Here is a 15891-nt window from a genome sequence, read left to right on the forward strand (position 1 = left end):
AGCTATAATTTAGTGCATTATTGATTAATGCAAAGCCTTTGACTGTATGGATCACAATAAACTGTGGAAAATTCTGAAGGAGATGGGAATACCAAACCACCTGACCTGCCTCTTGAGAAACCTATATGCAGGTCAGGAAGCAACAGTTAGAACTGGACATGGAACAACAGACTGGTTCCAAATAGGAAAAGGAGTACATCAAGGCTGTATATTGTCACCCTGCTTATTTAAGTTATATGCAGAGTACATCATGAGAAACTCTGGGCTAGAAGAAGCACAAGCTGGAATCAAGATTTCCAGGAGAAATATCAATAACCTCAGATATGCAGATGACACCACTTTATGGCAGAAAGTGAAGAGGAACTAAACAGCCTCTTGATGAAAGTGAAAGAGGAGAGTGAAAAAGTTGGCTTAAAGCTCAACGTTTAGAAAACAAAGATCATGGCATCTGATCCCATCACTTCATGGCAAATAGATGGGGAAACAGCAGACACAGTGTCAGACTTTATTTTTGGGGGCTCTAAAATCACTGCAGATGGTGATTGCAGCCATGAAATTAAAAGACAATTACTCCTTGGAAGGAAAGTTATGACCAACCTCAGTTCAGTTCAGTTCAGTTGCTCAGTTGTGTCCAACTCTTTGCGACCCCATGAATTGCAGCACACCAGGCCTCCCTGTCTGACCAACCTAGACAGCACATTAAAAAGCAGAGACATTACTTTGTCAACAAAGGTCTGTCTAGTCAAGGCTATGATTTTTCCAGTGGTCATGTATGGGTGTGAGATTAGGACTGTGAATAAAGCTGAGTACTGAAGAATTGATGCTTTTGAACTGTGGTGTTGGAAAAGACTCTTGAGATTCCCTTAGACTGCAAGGAGATCCAACCAGTCCATTCTAAAGGAGATCAGTCCTGGGTGTTCATTGGAAGGACTGATGTTGAAGCTGAAACTCCAGTACTTTGGCCACCTCATGTGAAGAGTTGACTCATTGGAAAAGACCCTGATGCTGGGAAGGATTGGGGGCAGGAGGAGAAGGGGATGACAGAGGATGAGATGGCTGGATGGACATGAGTTTGGGTAGACTCCAGGAGTTGGTGATGGACAGGGAGGCCTGGAGTGCTGTTATTCATGGGGTTGCAAGGTGTCAGACACAACTGAGTGACTGAACTGAACTGAACTGAATGAATGAAACCCTTGTAACATAAAAGAATATTCCATTTAATGCCTAAATGTTACCCAGGGAGCAGCTTCAGTTAGTCATAGGGCAAAAGCTGGTCCTAATTATTTCCAGTTCCATTGTAGGTCAGGAAAAAGGTGAACTACTGTGTAGGGAAAATATTAATCACAGCTCTTGATACAATCTTTCCCTCAGAGCACTGTGTGTGATGTTTACTTACACTCAGACAATGTGTCTGTTAGGTTTTCTGTTGTAAATGTAATTCTGTTAACCTGTACTTGTCTTAAATTTTCCCCAAAGCCATAAAATATGAATTATCTAAGAAACTCTGTAGGACAACTTAGAAACATAACAGATTCTTCTTCTTCCTTCTTAAAACCTGTAAATCATAGGATCATTAAGATTCTAAAATGTTTGAGGGAAAATTGAATTTGGAGACTGAATTAATAAATTCAGTAACTTGACTTTTGATCTGTGCCTTGGTCCACTCTCAGTGTCACTATTAGCTTCATTTCTGTTTTTGGAGATGACACCCAGGCAGCGTGTTCATGAATTGATTTCACTCTGCCTGTGTACATCCCAGGCTCCGTCTCCTGTTCACCTGTCCCAGCCCTAGTCACTCCAGGACACCCTTTTGGTGTTGGATTTGATTGAGAGAGGCTGTTGTCGGAGGGTTGGGGATGGGGACATGGGAGTGAGCCAGCCCAGCAGAAGGGGGGCTTTATTTTCTTTCCCTCATTTCTTCTTCTATCCCAATTCCTAGAAGTTACAGTCAATAGGAGAGTATAGTAGGTACTATGCAGAATTTTAATTCACAGAAGAAATAGCAAGTGAAAATAAAGAACTAGGACTTGCCTGGTGGTGCAGCAAATAAAAATTTGCCTGCCAAGGCAGGAGACACTGGTTTAATCCCTGGTCTGGGAAGATTCCACATGCCATTGAGCAACTAAGCCCTGCACCACAATTACTGAGCCTACATGCCACAACTACTGAAGTCTTTGCTCAGCAACAACAGAATCCCCCTCAGTGAGGAGCCTGTGCACTGCAGGAGTAGCCCTCACTTGTCACAACTAGAGACAGCTCGTGCAAAGCAATCAGGACCCAGCACAGCCAAACAGAAAATAAATAAATAAACATGAGGTAAATAGCACCCTAGACTTCTTGGTTAGAGTCTGAACATGAGCTTCATTTTTCATTTAGATGATTTTGTGGTTGATTTGATCATTTTAGAGAGTCCTGAACAATAAAGTATTGTCCAGTTCTTGAGGTAGATTGATTTTGCTTTGTTTTTGCTCACAGCTATTATTTGGATGATACAGTTTTACAGATGCTTAGTAGACCATGCTATAATGTACAAAAATATTAGTTTACTACTTTTTCCCTTTTTTACATAATATTTTCTTAAAAACCGCTCCCTTCACTCCCAGATCATCCCCTTCCCTTGCTGGCTTCCTAATTCCCTGTGTCTCAGACTGTGGTGTCAGGGCCAGCAGCACCTGCCTCTCCTGGAGCTTCTTAGAAATGCAGAGTCTCAGGCTCACCCAGACCTCTTGACTCAGATTCATATCTGAACATGACCTCTTCCTTTCTCTCCCATGGACAGTTTTTGATGAACCTGTGATTCTCAAGAAATGTTCTTTGACAGTTTGAAATTGAACTCAAGTATTCCCAAATCTCTGTTGTGGCTGAGCAAGAGGCTCTAGAATGTTCTGTGGCCCTAGATTTACTTACTTTTATGCTCTATAAATTGCACTTTTACATTATAATCTAATTCTGTGTGATTCCATCACATTATTTGTGTCTTTCCGGTGGAGTCTGTCTTCATTACAGGCAGTTTTCATCCTGCTGTCTGTCGTTTCCCACACCAGTCTCTTGCAGGGACTGGAGGGATTTCCCACAGACTCAGCCCTGCCTGGACCTGGAGTCAGAGACAGCCCCATGTAGCAGTGTATATTCGGCTGTTTCACAACCTCATGGGATCAAAAATGAGTCTTTCTGCCCCAAGCAGGGCATGAAGTCTGTTTGGCCTATTCCCCAGGCACCATGTGTCCCACTTATGCAGATTTCTCTCTCAGTCCGGCTGTGGGTGCTGGTTCTTCCTGCTGATGGCTAGTCCACCTGCCTGCAGGTACCCTCTTCGCTCTCACTTGCCACATATATGCCTGTGTCCACGTCATGCTTTAACTCTCTGACCATAAGATCTCTATGGTGGGCCTGTTTCTTTAACTACAACTACACTTCTCCCCACTTTCTCTGTTCTGTCTACACAGAGGGGCATGATAAGTTGTCTGGCCATCCAGGGGATAAGGAGGCCCATCAGCAGATGGAAAAGAGGCCAACATATGTGGATTTGAGTCACATCCTACTACTTATTAGCTCTGATATTCAGACAGACTAATTTATCTAAGCCTAAATCTTTTCTTATGCAAAATGGAAGTGAAAGGATGTAACCTGTAGGCCTGATGTACAATTTAAGATAAGACATGTAAAGCACCAAGAGTAAATACTTGGACAAAAATGGTCATCATTTTCATAGGTTGTAAAATGACCATAACCACTAATGCTGTGGAAAGTGGTTTCTGTCCCGTGAGAATGAGGTGTTAGCCATTTGAAGTTGTATTTATGGCTATAGGATCCATCTGCTGTGTCTGTCTCTGATTTATCTTATACCTAAATAATATGGTAATAGATTTCCCATAAATTTCTCTGGCCTGAGTTAAAAATCTCAGCTCCCAGTGGAAGTTTCTCTGTCTCAGGGCACCACAGGTAATACAAATAAGAAAAAGTCAAATCCAATACAGATCCTGATGTCAACATATACAGTCTAGTTGAAGAAACAAGAAAATGGCTATATTAGCTTTGTAAGCTAGAACGAGATCACAATTTTTATAGATGTATATAAAAAATGACATAACATCTCTTAGAGTTGGAACAAACCCACGTGAGGAGACATGGAGAGCATTTCCAAGGAATTAGACATGTGAGACGGACTTAGAGATGTGTGGTTAGGGTTTCAGCAGGTGGGAATGCATGTGAAAGGCATTCCAGGAGGTGGGACCAGCATAAGCCAAAGTATGATGTCCTGATACAGTGAATGAAGACATAGACACCTGCAAAGCACTCAGGAAAATGAACTACAGAGTGTGTAACACACATTTTTACATTCAACCCTCACCACTACCTACTGGTGCCAAGGAAGCTGACTCGTGTACATGAAGAATGGAGAGGTTAGAGAGGACAGTTTTGTAGAAGAGACATCCTGGGGTGGAGTGTTGAGTGCTAAGCTGGAATTCAGAAGTTTAATCTGAGAAGTGAGAGCACATGGACCAGAGTAGGCAGGTGCAGGGGACGGGGAGCCAGGAGCTGTTATGCCTCCAGCAAGACATCCTGGGAATGTGATTCCACTTCTTGGAATCAAATTGATGTCGATTAAAACAAAGCTATATCACCTGGATTTGTGAACATGCAGGGAAATGGGTGGGAGCAGAAAATGGAATTATACTTCTGGGGGTAGGTTAGCAGTTTAACAGCTTCCTCCTGAAAATGTTCATACCTTGTTGTTGTTCAGTCACCTAGTCATGCCTGACTCTTCATGACCCCATGGACTGATACACACCAGGCTTCTCTATCCCTCACCATCTCCTGCAGTTTGCCCAAGTTCATGTTCATTGTATCAGTGATGCCATCCAGCCATTTCAACCTTCGTCCCCTTCTCCTCCTGCTTTCAATCTTTCCCAGAATCAGGGTCTTTTCCAATGACTTGACTCTCTGTGTCAGGTGGCCAAAGTATTGGAGCTTCAGCATCAGTCCTTCCAATGAATATTCAGGATTGATTTCCTTTAGGATTGGCTGGTTTGATCTCCTTGCTGTCCAACAAATTCATACTTGCTGTTCAAGGGGTTCATATTTGACTCTCAGCAATTGCACATCTGAGAATTTATGTGAAGAAAATGATTCAGATTGTTTGCAAAGATTTAGCTTCAGGGATATTTAAGACAGTTATTTATAATAGCTAATTGTTTGATGTTGCCTAAATATCAAGCAGTAGCTGCTTCTGCTGCTGCTAAGTCGCTTCAATCATGTCCGACTCTGTGCGACCCCATAGATGGCAGCCCACTAGGCTCCTCCGTCCTTGGGATTCTCCAGGCAAGAATTTCCTTCTCTAGTTAATGAAGGTGAAAAGTGAAAGTGAAGTCGCTCAGTCCTGTCCAGCTCTGAGCAACCCTATGGACTGCAGCCTACTGGGCTCCTCCGTCCATGGGATTTTCCAGGCAAGAGTACTGGAGTGGGGTGCCATTGCCTTCTCCGATCAAGCAGTAGAGGATTTGTTAAATAAATGATCACATGTACTATAATATTATGCAACAATTAATGTAATTTTTTATGAAATATGAAATGAAAGCACATATAACAGTATGTTCACATTAATCCCATTTTGTTTAAATATGTGAACTTGTATCTTTAAGAACACATCCAAAAAAATAACAACAGCAACAACAAAAAGAACACATATAGAAGCCTAGAAAGTTAAAAACATCATTTTAAGAATGTTTTTTTCAGAGTGCTGGGGCATAGCTAGTATTTATTTACTTTTCAAATTCATTTGCACTGATTATGATCAAGGAAAGAGTTTATTTTGTTTTTTAAACACTGTGAGCCTGGGAAAGAAGTAATGAGAGTGAGTGGGGGAGATGGATGAAGGGTGGTTTTATGTGGAGCATTGGGTGTTGATTATGTTGAGTTTGATGCATGAAGAGAGATCCAGGAGCAAGTGTCTAACAAGTTGTGTTATCATCAGAGAGCAACCTGGTTGGAAAAACAGAAAGGGGCCACTGCAAGCAAATAACAGAAGATTTTCTTTAAGAGTCTTTATAATTGTATCTATTTCTTAATTTTTGGTTGGGCTGGGTCTCTGTTGCTGCTCGGGCACCTCTCTAGTTACTGTGTGTGGGCTTCTCACTGTGGTGTCTTCTCTTGTTAAGAGCATGGGCTATAGGGTGAGAGGGCTTCAATAGTTGTGGCACATAGGCTCAATGGTTGTGGTTCATGGAGTCTAGAGTGCAGGCTTAATAGTTGTGGTACACCGGCTTAATTGCTTTGCAGCATGTGGGATTCTCCTGGACTGGCGATTGAACCCACGTCTCCTGCACTGGCAGGCAGTTTCTTTACCACTGAGCCATCAGGGAAGACCCCAAGTGTCTTTAGATTGAAGAATGTAAGCTTACTGACACTGGTGACACTCTCTATGGGCAATTGGTAAAACCCTATGGTTACCCAGAAAAGACACTTGGACTATAGCTTTGATGACTGAACTCTAGGAATAATCAGAATCAGGTTTTCTTTGAGTTGCCTTTTTCTTTTGGGAGGTCTGAGGCCATGCAGCATGTGGAATCTTAGTTCCCTGACCAGGGATCGAATCCATGCCTCCAGCAGTAGAAGCACAGACTCTTAACCCCTGGAATGCCAGGGAAGTCCCCTGGTTTTTTAGTTCTCTTCACTGGAGTTTGGAACTCACAGTCCTGTGGTAATGAACAGCCCTCGGTGCCCTACATATCTCAGTCCATTTACGCAAAGTTTACAGATGTTCCCATTTGCACAGATGGATCAGTTTTGGTGGAGCTGATAACAGGAGAACATATACACATTCTCACAGATCAGTTCTCACCTGTGTCCTGATGTGTGTTGATTTATGTATAAGAACACTCAGAAATATAGGCCCTCCTGTTTTACTGTGCTTCACAGATAATGCTTTAAAAAAATGGACATTTATGGCAACGCTGTGTCAGGCAAGTACACTGGCACCATTTTTCCTATAGCATTTGCTCACTTCGTGTCTCTGTCAGATTTTGATAATTCTTGCAGTATTTCAAACCATTTTATTATTATTATATTTATTATCCTGATCTGTGATCAGTGGTTTTTAATGTTACTACCCTATAAATGCTTAGATGGTTAGCATTCTTTTAACAATAAAGTATTTGAAATTGAGGTATGCACATTTTTTATATATAATGCTATTGTACATCACTAGACTACAGTATAGTATACACACAACTTTTATTTGCACAGAGAAACAAAACATTCATATAACTTGGTTTATTTTGATATTCAAAATATCTTTGAGGCCTGCCTGTACACAGAATGCATGAGCCACATAAATACATACTATGACCTGCCTATATGCAGAGAATGGCCCATCTATATTATATGAATTAGGGTTTAACATAAGGTACAAAATGTCCTGAGAAGCCTGTATGCAGATCAAGAAGCAACAGTTAGAACTGGACATGAAGCAATAGACTGGTTCAAAATTGGGAAAGGAGTACCTCAAGGGTGTATATCATCACCCTGATTATTCAACTTAATGCAGAGTACAGCATGCGAAATGCTGGGCTGGATGAAGCACAAGCTGGAATCAAGACTGCTGGGAGAAATATCGGTAACCTCAGATAAGCAGATGATACCACCTGAATGGCAGAAAGCAAAGAGGAACTAAAGAGCCTTTTGATGAAAGTGAAAGAGGAGGGTGAAAAATCTGGCTTAAAACAACATGCAAAAAACTAAGATCACAGCATCTGGTTCCATCACTTCATGTCAAATAGATGGAGAAACAATGAAAAGAGTGATAGACTTTATTTTCTTAGGCTCAGAAACTCACTGTGGATGGTGACTGCAGCCATGAAATTAGAAGACACTTGGTCCTTAGAAGAAAAGCTATGACAAACCTAGACAGAATATTAAAAAGCAGAGACATTACTTTACTGACAAACGTGCATATAGTCAAAGCAATGGTATGTCCAGTAGTCATGTACAGATATAAGGGATGGGTCATAAAGAAGGCTGGGCACTGAAGAATTGATATTTTTGAACTGGGGTGCTGGAGAAGACTCTTGAGAGTCCTTTGAACAGCAAGGAGATCAAACCATTCAATCCTAAAGGCAATCAGTCCTGAATATTCATTGGAAGAACTGATGCTGAAGCTCCAATACTTTGTCCACCTGACACAAAGAGCCAACTCATTGGAAAAGACCCTGATGCTGGGAAAGACTGAAGGCAGGAGGAGAAGGGGACAACAAAGGATGAAATGGTTGGGTGGCATCACGATTCAATGGACATGAGTTTGAGCAAATTCCATGAGATAGGGAAGGACAGGGAAACCTGGCACGCTGCAGTCCATGGGGTTGCAAAGAGTCAGACACTACTGAACAATATCAAAATATCTTATAGTCATTGCATTATCTTTATAAGATAATAAAATTAGCTGAACCCACTTTTCTTACGTTTAATCTCTATAAAGATAAATTCTTTTTTGAAGTGCCATGATTGATTTTACAGACTAAGATGTGAAACTTCAGAGGTTTTCAAATCAGGAAACATGAAAAGTTCTAAACATTCTGATTATATTACTCAGAAAGATTTATTTCTTCTTTATTTAAAGCCAGGAGTTTTAAAACTTTACTGATTTACAAATGATTCAAGCATATCTTACACTCTCATCAATTCCAGATTTTACATAGAGATGACATCATCTCTTGGAAAGCTTCCTTCAGAAAATTTGCAGTTGGGCTTCCTGGGTGGCTCAGACGGTAGAGAATCTTCCTGCAAAGTAGGAGACCTGGGTTCCATCCCTGGGTCAGAAAGATCCCCTGGAGTAGGAAATGTCAACCCACTCTAGTATTCTTTCCTGGAGAATTCCATGGACAGAGCAGCCTGGCAGGCCACAGTCCATGGGGTTGCAAAGAGTTGGACACGACTGATTGTCTAATGCTTTCTTTCACTTTAAAATTCATTGGTAAAAAAGGCCGGTTTCTGCATATATATTTAAATGTGGTTTTATCCCCCACCAGCATTTTACCTAGGAAAAGGAAATAGCAACCCACTCCAGTATTCTTGCCTGGAGAATCCCATGGACAGAGGACTCTGGCAGGTGACAGTCCATCGGTCGCAGGAGTCAGACACGACTTAGCAACTAAACTACCAACCACCAGCATTTTACCTACATTGTATTGATTCTTTAACCTTACTGTTAGTGCATTTAGTTTCTCTCTGCTTTGCTTTTAATAAATAGACTGACGCTTGACATGTGTTTTTCCAAGGTTCAATTTTAAGTATTAATGTATTAATAAAATGTCTTTTGAACTGCTCCAATGAAAGGTCCAATGTAAATATCAAATACTCTCTGTGTTGTTCTTGGTCTCATTATGTACATTTTGTCTACTGGCCTCTGTCTTTCAAGACTGAGACCTGCATTTTATATGTGAAGATGTTTCCTTTCAAGATAAAATGTAATTAAGGTATTTAATATCAGGAAGTGATTTCATTTTTCTGCCGAAGAATAATTCCTCTTAAATAAATAACATACCCCTGAGAAAGTGAATACTTGTTTGTGTATAATACTTCTGACTTGACTTGTTGATATCTCTGTAAAGTTACCCATGTAATTCTCAAGGTCAAATTACACAGGGAGTAGGAATAAAACTAATTTAAATTTTTTTTCTTTTTTTTTTTAATTTTATTTTATTTTTTAACTTTACAATATTGTATTGGTTTTGCCAAATATCGAAATGAATCCGCCACAGGTATACATGTGTTCCCCATCCTGAACCCTCTTCCCTCCTCCCTCCCCATATCATCCCTCTGGGTCGTCCCAGTGCACCAGCCCCAAGCATCCAGTATTGTGCATCAAACCTGGACTAGCGACTCGTTTCATACATGATAGTATACATGTTTCAATGCCATTCTCCCAAATCTTCCCACCTTCTCCCTCTCCCACAGAGTCCATAACACTGTTCTATACATCAGTGTCTCTTTTGCTGTCTCGTATACAGGGTTATTGTTACCGTCTTTCTAAATTCCATATATATGTGTTAGTATACTGTATTGGTGTTTTTCTTTCTGGCTTACTTCACTCTGTATAATAGGCTCCAGTTTCATCCATCTCATTAGAACTGATTCAAATGAATTCTTTTTAATGGCTGAGTAATACTCCATTGTGTATATGTACCACAGCTTTCTTATCCATTCTTCTGCTGATGGGCATCTAGGTTGCTTCCATGTCCTGGCTATTATAAACAGTGCTGCGATGAACATTGGGGAACACATGTTTCTTTCCCTTATGGTTTCCTCAGTGTGTATGCCCAGCAGTGGGATTGCTGGATCATAAGGCCATTCTATTCCCAGTTTTTTAAGGAATCTCCACACTGTTCTCCATAGTGGCTGTACTAGTTGCATTCCCACCAACAGTGTAAGAGGGTTCCCTTTTCTCCACACCCTCTCCAGCATTAATTGCTTGTAGACTTTTGGATCACAGCCATTTTGACTGACATGAAATGGTACCTCATAGTGGTTTTGATTTGCATTTCTCTGATAATGAGTGATGTTGAGCATCTTTTCATGTGTTTGTTAGTCATCTGTATGTCTTCTTTGGAGAAATGTCTATTTAGTTCTTTGGCCCATTTTTTGATTGGGTCATTTATTTTTCTGGAGTTGAGCTGTAGGAGTTGCTTGTATATTTTTGAAATTAGTTGTTTGTCAGTTGCTTCATTTGCTATTATTTTCTCCCATTCTGAAGGCTGCCTTTTCACCTTGCTAATAGTTTCCTTTGATGTGCAGAAGCTTTTAAGTTTAATTAGGTCCCATTTGTTCATTTTTGCTTTTATTTCCAATATTCTGGGAGGTGGGTCATAGAGGATCCTGCTATGTCACAGAGTGTTTTGCCTATGTTCTCCTCTAGGAGTTTTATACTTTCTGGTCTTACGTTTAGATCTTGAATCCATTTTGAGTTTATTTTTGTGTATGGTGTTAGAAAGTGTTCTAGTTTCATTCTTTTACAAGTGGTTGACCAGTTTTCCCAGCACCACTTGTTAAAGAGATTGTCTTTAATCCATTGTATATTCTTGCCTCCCTTGTCAAAGATAAGGTGTCCATATGTGGGTGGATTTATCTCTGGGCTTTCTATTTTGTTCCATTGATCTATATTTCTGTCTTTGTGCCAGTACCATACTGTCTTGATGACTGTGGCTTTGTAGTAGAGCCTGAATTCAGGTAGGTTGATTCCTCCAGTTCCATAAAACTAATTTAAAATTGACTTCTTATGGACTACTTAGGAGACTGCTGGGTTTTCACCACAGTCAGGTTATTTAAGTCATCTTCTTCCTTTATTTATGGATGTTAGTTACATACATACACACAAACAAACACACATATATAACACATACACATACATGTCTCCCCCTCTAACATACCACATAATGGATACTATGTGATAATTGTAGAAAACAAACAGTTTTCTGCATATTAAGCATTTACTCAGGGAAATCTGAATAGAAGGCATAAAAGTCATTATACTTTATATTGTGTATTCTAGAGATGATGGTGGTCTCATTTAGGGACATTTGTGAATTTCTGTCATTTTTGGTTGCCACAGTTTTGGGCGTTGCATCTGATTTCTAGTGGGTTCATGGCTACTGTCAATCATCCTAAAATATACAGGACAGGCCCCCGACCCTCAACAATGAATTATCTGGTCCAAAATGTCAACAGGGCCTTGCTTGAGAAACTTATAGACTATTCTTTACATATAATAGAACTTTTAAAATTCACCTTCAACAATCAGGGTTCTCCTGGGTTTTGTGCATCCTGTTAATTCTTCATCCCCCTGGGTCTCTTTACAGGTTGGCATTGTGGGAAGAACAGGAGCTGGAAAAAGTTCCCTCATTGCTGCCCTTTTTAGATTGTCAGAACCTGGAGGTAGAATTAATATTGATGACATCTGGACAACCAGTATTGGACTGCACGATTTAAGGAAGAAAATGTCAGTTGCACTTCAGGTATGCATAGCAGAGCACTCTCACATATTCTTTTCATAAGATATCTAAAGTTTAAGTGCTTTTAATTTGATTAGTCTTTTCAAATTAAGGGAATGAGTTGATCCTTTTTTACCCAATAGAGCATATTTTTAGCAGGAGGTATTTTCAACAAACACTTTCATTGGATACCAGGTTTTGTTTTCATCTGTTAGTTTTGTGTGTATGTGATTTAATAACTTACTGAGATAGATTTCTGGACTCAGACTTCCTCAGTTTCCACAATGTTATCGACTGATAATCACATAATTCTGAGAACAGAAGGATAAATGGTTTGCTTAGCACCGGAGAGTTTCCTATAGGGAAACATGAATTTTATTAATAAGTGTCTTATACACATAATTTTGCTGTGGGAAATGAGGGCATCTTTTTAAAAGTGATATCTCCTCGGAGAACTTTCTGTGAAATTGTGGGGCTTTGATAATTATAGGATATATAGATGCTTTGGGGAGACTGACAATTTAGCCATTAATGAATAATTTTCACCAGGGAGGCAGTACAGAATAATAAGGAAGAGCAGGGGACTCAGAATTCTGTCTCTGTGTATCTTGGTTTTCTCTGTCTTACAAGGCAGATAACAGGACCAACCCCTCAATCTGTTGTGAGGACAAAATAGGTCAGTGAGTGTGAAGTGCTTCATGTAGACCCATATGTGCCTGCTGTGATGGTGGAGTGTTGAGTTGGCCATCTCTTCCTAGGCTCTGATTCTGTTTTCTTTTCTTCTTCTTCGTAAAGTAGTATAACTTTCAGGGAGAGTTTTGGAGACTGGATTATATGGACAGGTAGACACTCCTGTCTTTCCTTGTGGTTCATTCACTGAACATAATTCCATGATATTTACTGAGAAATTACTATCCTCCAAGTATATAGCCAAGGGCAACCTAGTTCCTGTGTCCTCATCTATCATCCTGCCCACTGCTTTGACAGACTTGCTTATTAAAAAAAAAAAATTGAGTTTTTTATTTATATACTTAGTAATCATTTGCCCATCAAAGGAAGCTCAGAAATATACCCTCTTGAGATGAGAAACAGAGAGGAGAGGAGAGAGAATGAGCCAGGCAAATGTGCTTCCTGGAATGTGAGTGCAATATGTCCTGAAATACCTGTTTATCAGGAAGCATGTACAACATGGCTCCCAAAGGAAGGCGAATGTGGACTTGGGTACAAGTGTTGCTATCTACCCGTGACCTCAAAAATACCTGGAATTACTCTAAGTAATTTTAAAACCAAGATATTCTTTTCAGGCTCTAGTGAAATGCCACCTCACACCCCTTAAGATGTCTGTTATCAAAGAAAAGAGAAAAATGAAAATGATAAGCATTGGCAAGGATGTAGAGAAATTAGAATCCTTGTTCATTGCTGATAGGAATGTAAAATAGTCCAGCTACTATGGAAATCAACTTGGTGGTTGCTCTGAAAAGTTAATGATGGAATTATCATCAGTTCAGTTCAGTTCAGTCTCTCAGTCATGTCCGACTCTTTGCGACCCCATGAATTGCAGCAGGCTAGGCCTCCCTGTCCATCACCGACTCCCAGAGTTTACTCAAACTCTTGTCCATCGAGTCGGTGATGCCATCCAGCCATCTCATCCTCTGTCGTCCCCTTCTCCTCCTGCCCCCAATCCCTCCCAGCATCAGGGCCTTTTCCAATGAGTCAACTCTTCGCATCAGGTGGCCAAAGTATTGGAGTTTCAGCTTCAGCATCAGTCCTTCCAATGAACACCCAGGACTGATCTCCTTTAGAATGGACTGGTTGGATTTCCTTGCAGTCCAAGGGACTCTGAAGAGTCTTCTCCAACACCACAGTTCAAAAGTATCAATATTTTGGTGCTAAGGCTTCTTCACAGTCCAACTCTCAAATCCATACATGACCACTGGAAAAACCATAGTCTATTACCTAGCAATTCTACTTTAGAGTATAAACCCAAAAGAATTGGAAGAAAGGTCTTGAAGAGATACTGGAACATGTTTGTTATAGCAACATTATTCTCAACAGCAAAAAGGTGGAGGCACACAAGGGTCCATTGACAGATGAGTCAACAAACAAAATGTGGTGCATACACATACAGTAGAGTATTACTCAGCCTTAATAAAGAAGAAAATTCTGACACTTGCTACAGCACAGATGAACCTTTAAAAAATTAAGCTAAGTGAAATAAGCCATTTACAAAGGACAAATACTGTATGATTCTACTAAAAGGAGTTACCTAGAATAGCAAATTCATGGATACAGGATGTAGAATGGTGGGTGCCAGGAGTGGCCAGGAGAAGGGAGTTGTTTAATGGGTACAGAGTTTCAGTTCCTTAAGATGAAAGGAGATCTGCGGCTGGGTGGTGGTGATGGCTGTACAACAATATGAATGTATTTAGCATCACTGGACTGTGCACTTAAAGTGGTTAATCCAGCAAATTTTATGTATATTTTATCACAATTGAAAAATTTTTTTTCAAAGGTATCCCTTTCAGGAAAAATGGGAAGAATGTTTCAGCACATTCAGTCCCCATATTTAAAGATTTCCTCTGGCTATGAGATTTATGACTTATGGTTACAGTAGAAAATAAATGAGCTTAGATTCCCAAGTTTTATGTTTTGATGGTACTCATCGCTAAAATGGTCATGTGAGATTAGTTAGTAGAAATAAAGGGCATGTCTGTAAATTCCTTTCATATCATTGGATGCAAAGCTTTAGAAACATGCCCTGAGTTATTTTTAATGCTTCTTAATAGGAAAAAGTTGCATGCTTGTATACATAAAATAACTCTGTAAATAAATAACATTGGATGATTCTTGGCTCTGCCAATAATATTTGGAAGCACATCTGAGCAAGGACTAAACATGCTTTGACCTCAGCATGTTTTGATTCTGTTCTGTTGGTTTCCATCCTTCCTTGGAGCATGTTCTAGGTACATACTCCAGAGAGTGTGTTTACAGAATAGTGCTAAGCTTTGTATGCATGTAGATTCCACTTTTTATGCCTTTATCTCCGAGGTGCAGTGTTGGTTGATTAAAGAAAAAGAATCTGGAGAGTACTTTCAGTGTAAAGATTCCCAGGAAGCCATTCAGGAGGCACACGGGGATAGAATGGTAGTGTAGACCCAGTGTCAGTGTGACCCACAGTTTATTCCTGCTCTGCCTTGTCGACTGTGAGGCCTTGATGATGTAACTTGGCTGCCAAGCGTCAACATCCTCGTCCTTAAACCCATTCTTGAAATCATGGACCCACAGATTTGTGAAGATGTAATTTAGTGAGATAATGTTTGTGCCCATGTCTCATTCTTAGGAATGTTCAGTCATCAGGAACTGTTATTATTCTTAAAATCAGGGCACTGGCCTTTTGGGTATTGTTTCTACTTAAGTAAAAACAGTAACACCTTCTGAAATGACTTTTCTCTTTAATTTCTGTTTATGTGTTCATGGTCTTTGGTGATTTTCTTTATATTTATTGCTTAATAATAAAAACTGAATTGTTACATAAATATTAATAGTAGGGCAAAGAAACAAAAACAAACAAACAAAAAAACACAATAGGAATTTTGGGGAAAAGCATAACAGAGAAATGTATCTAACATTTTCCACCAAGAGCAAGAACTCAGACTAAAATTTTTTTGTATTTTGATTTCTGGCTTTCCTCCCACCAGCTTCTTTCCTGACTATCACCTTGTACATGATCTTACTTTCCAATCCCCCACCAAAACCTCCAGCCTTTTTCTCAGCCCTCTCCACACTCTTGACTATTTTCTTTCTCTCTTTGAGGACAGGGCCTATATCTCTCATTTCTGTTCCTCTAGTGCTTGTTACAGTCCCTGACAAGTTACAAGAATATTAATAATAATTCCTAAAGTTTATGGAA

At 40.0% G+C, this 15891-nt stretch overlaps 1 protein-coding gene across 1 annotated transcript in view; it reads left to right on the plus strand.

Moving 5' to 3' along the window:
• The window catches only part of LOC102282868 (ATP-binding cassette sub-family C member 4-like), a 150287-nt gene that overhangs the window by 106927 nt on the left and 27469 nt on the right, over positions 1–15891 (plus strand). Inside the window, 1 exon segment of the mRNA XM_070366902.1 lies at positions 11850–12005. Coding sequence (XP_070223003.1) covers positions 11850–12005 — 156 coding nt within the window.

The sequence above is a fragment of the Bos mutus genome, unplaced genomic scaffold (assembly GCF_027580195.1).
Source record: "Bos mutus isolate GX-2022 unplaced genomic scaffold, NWIPB_WYAK_1.1 CTG250, whole genome shotgun sequence".
NCBI classification, from domain to species: domain Eukaryota; kingdom Metazoa; phylum Chordata; class Mammalia; order Artiodactyla; family Bovidae; genus Bos; species Bos mutus.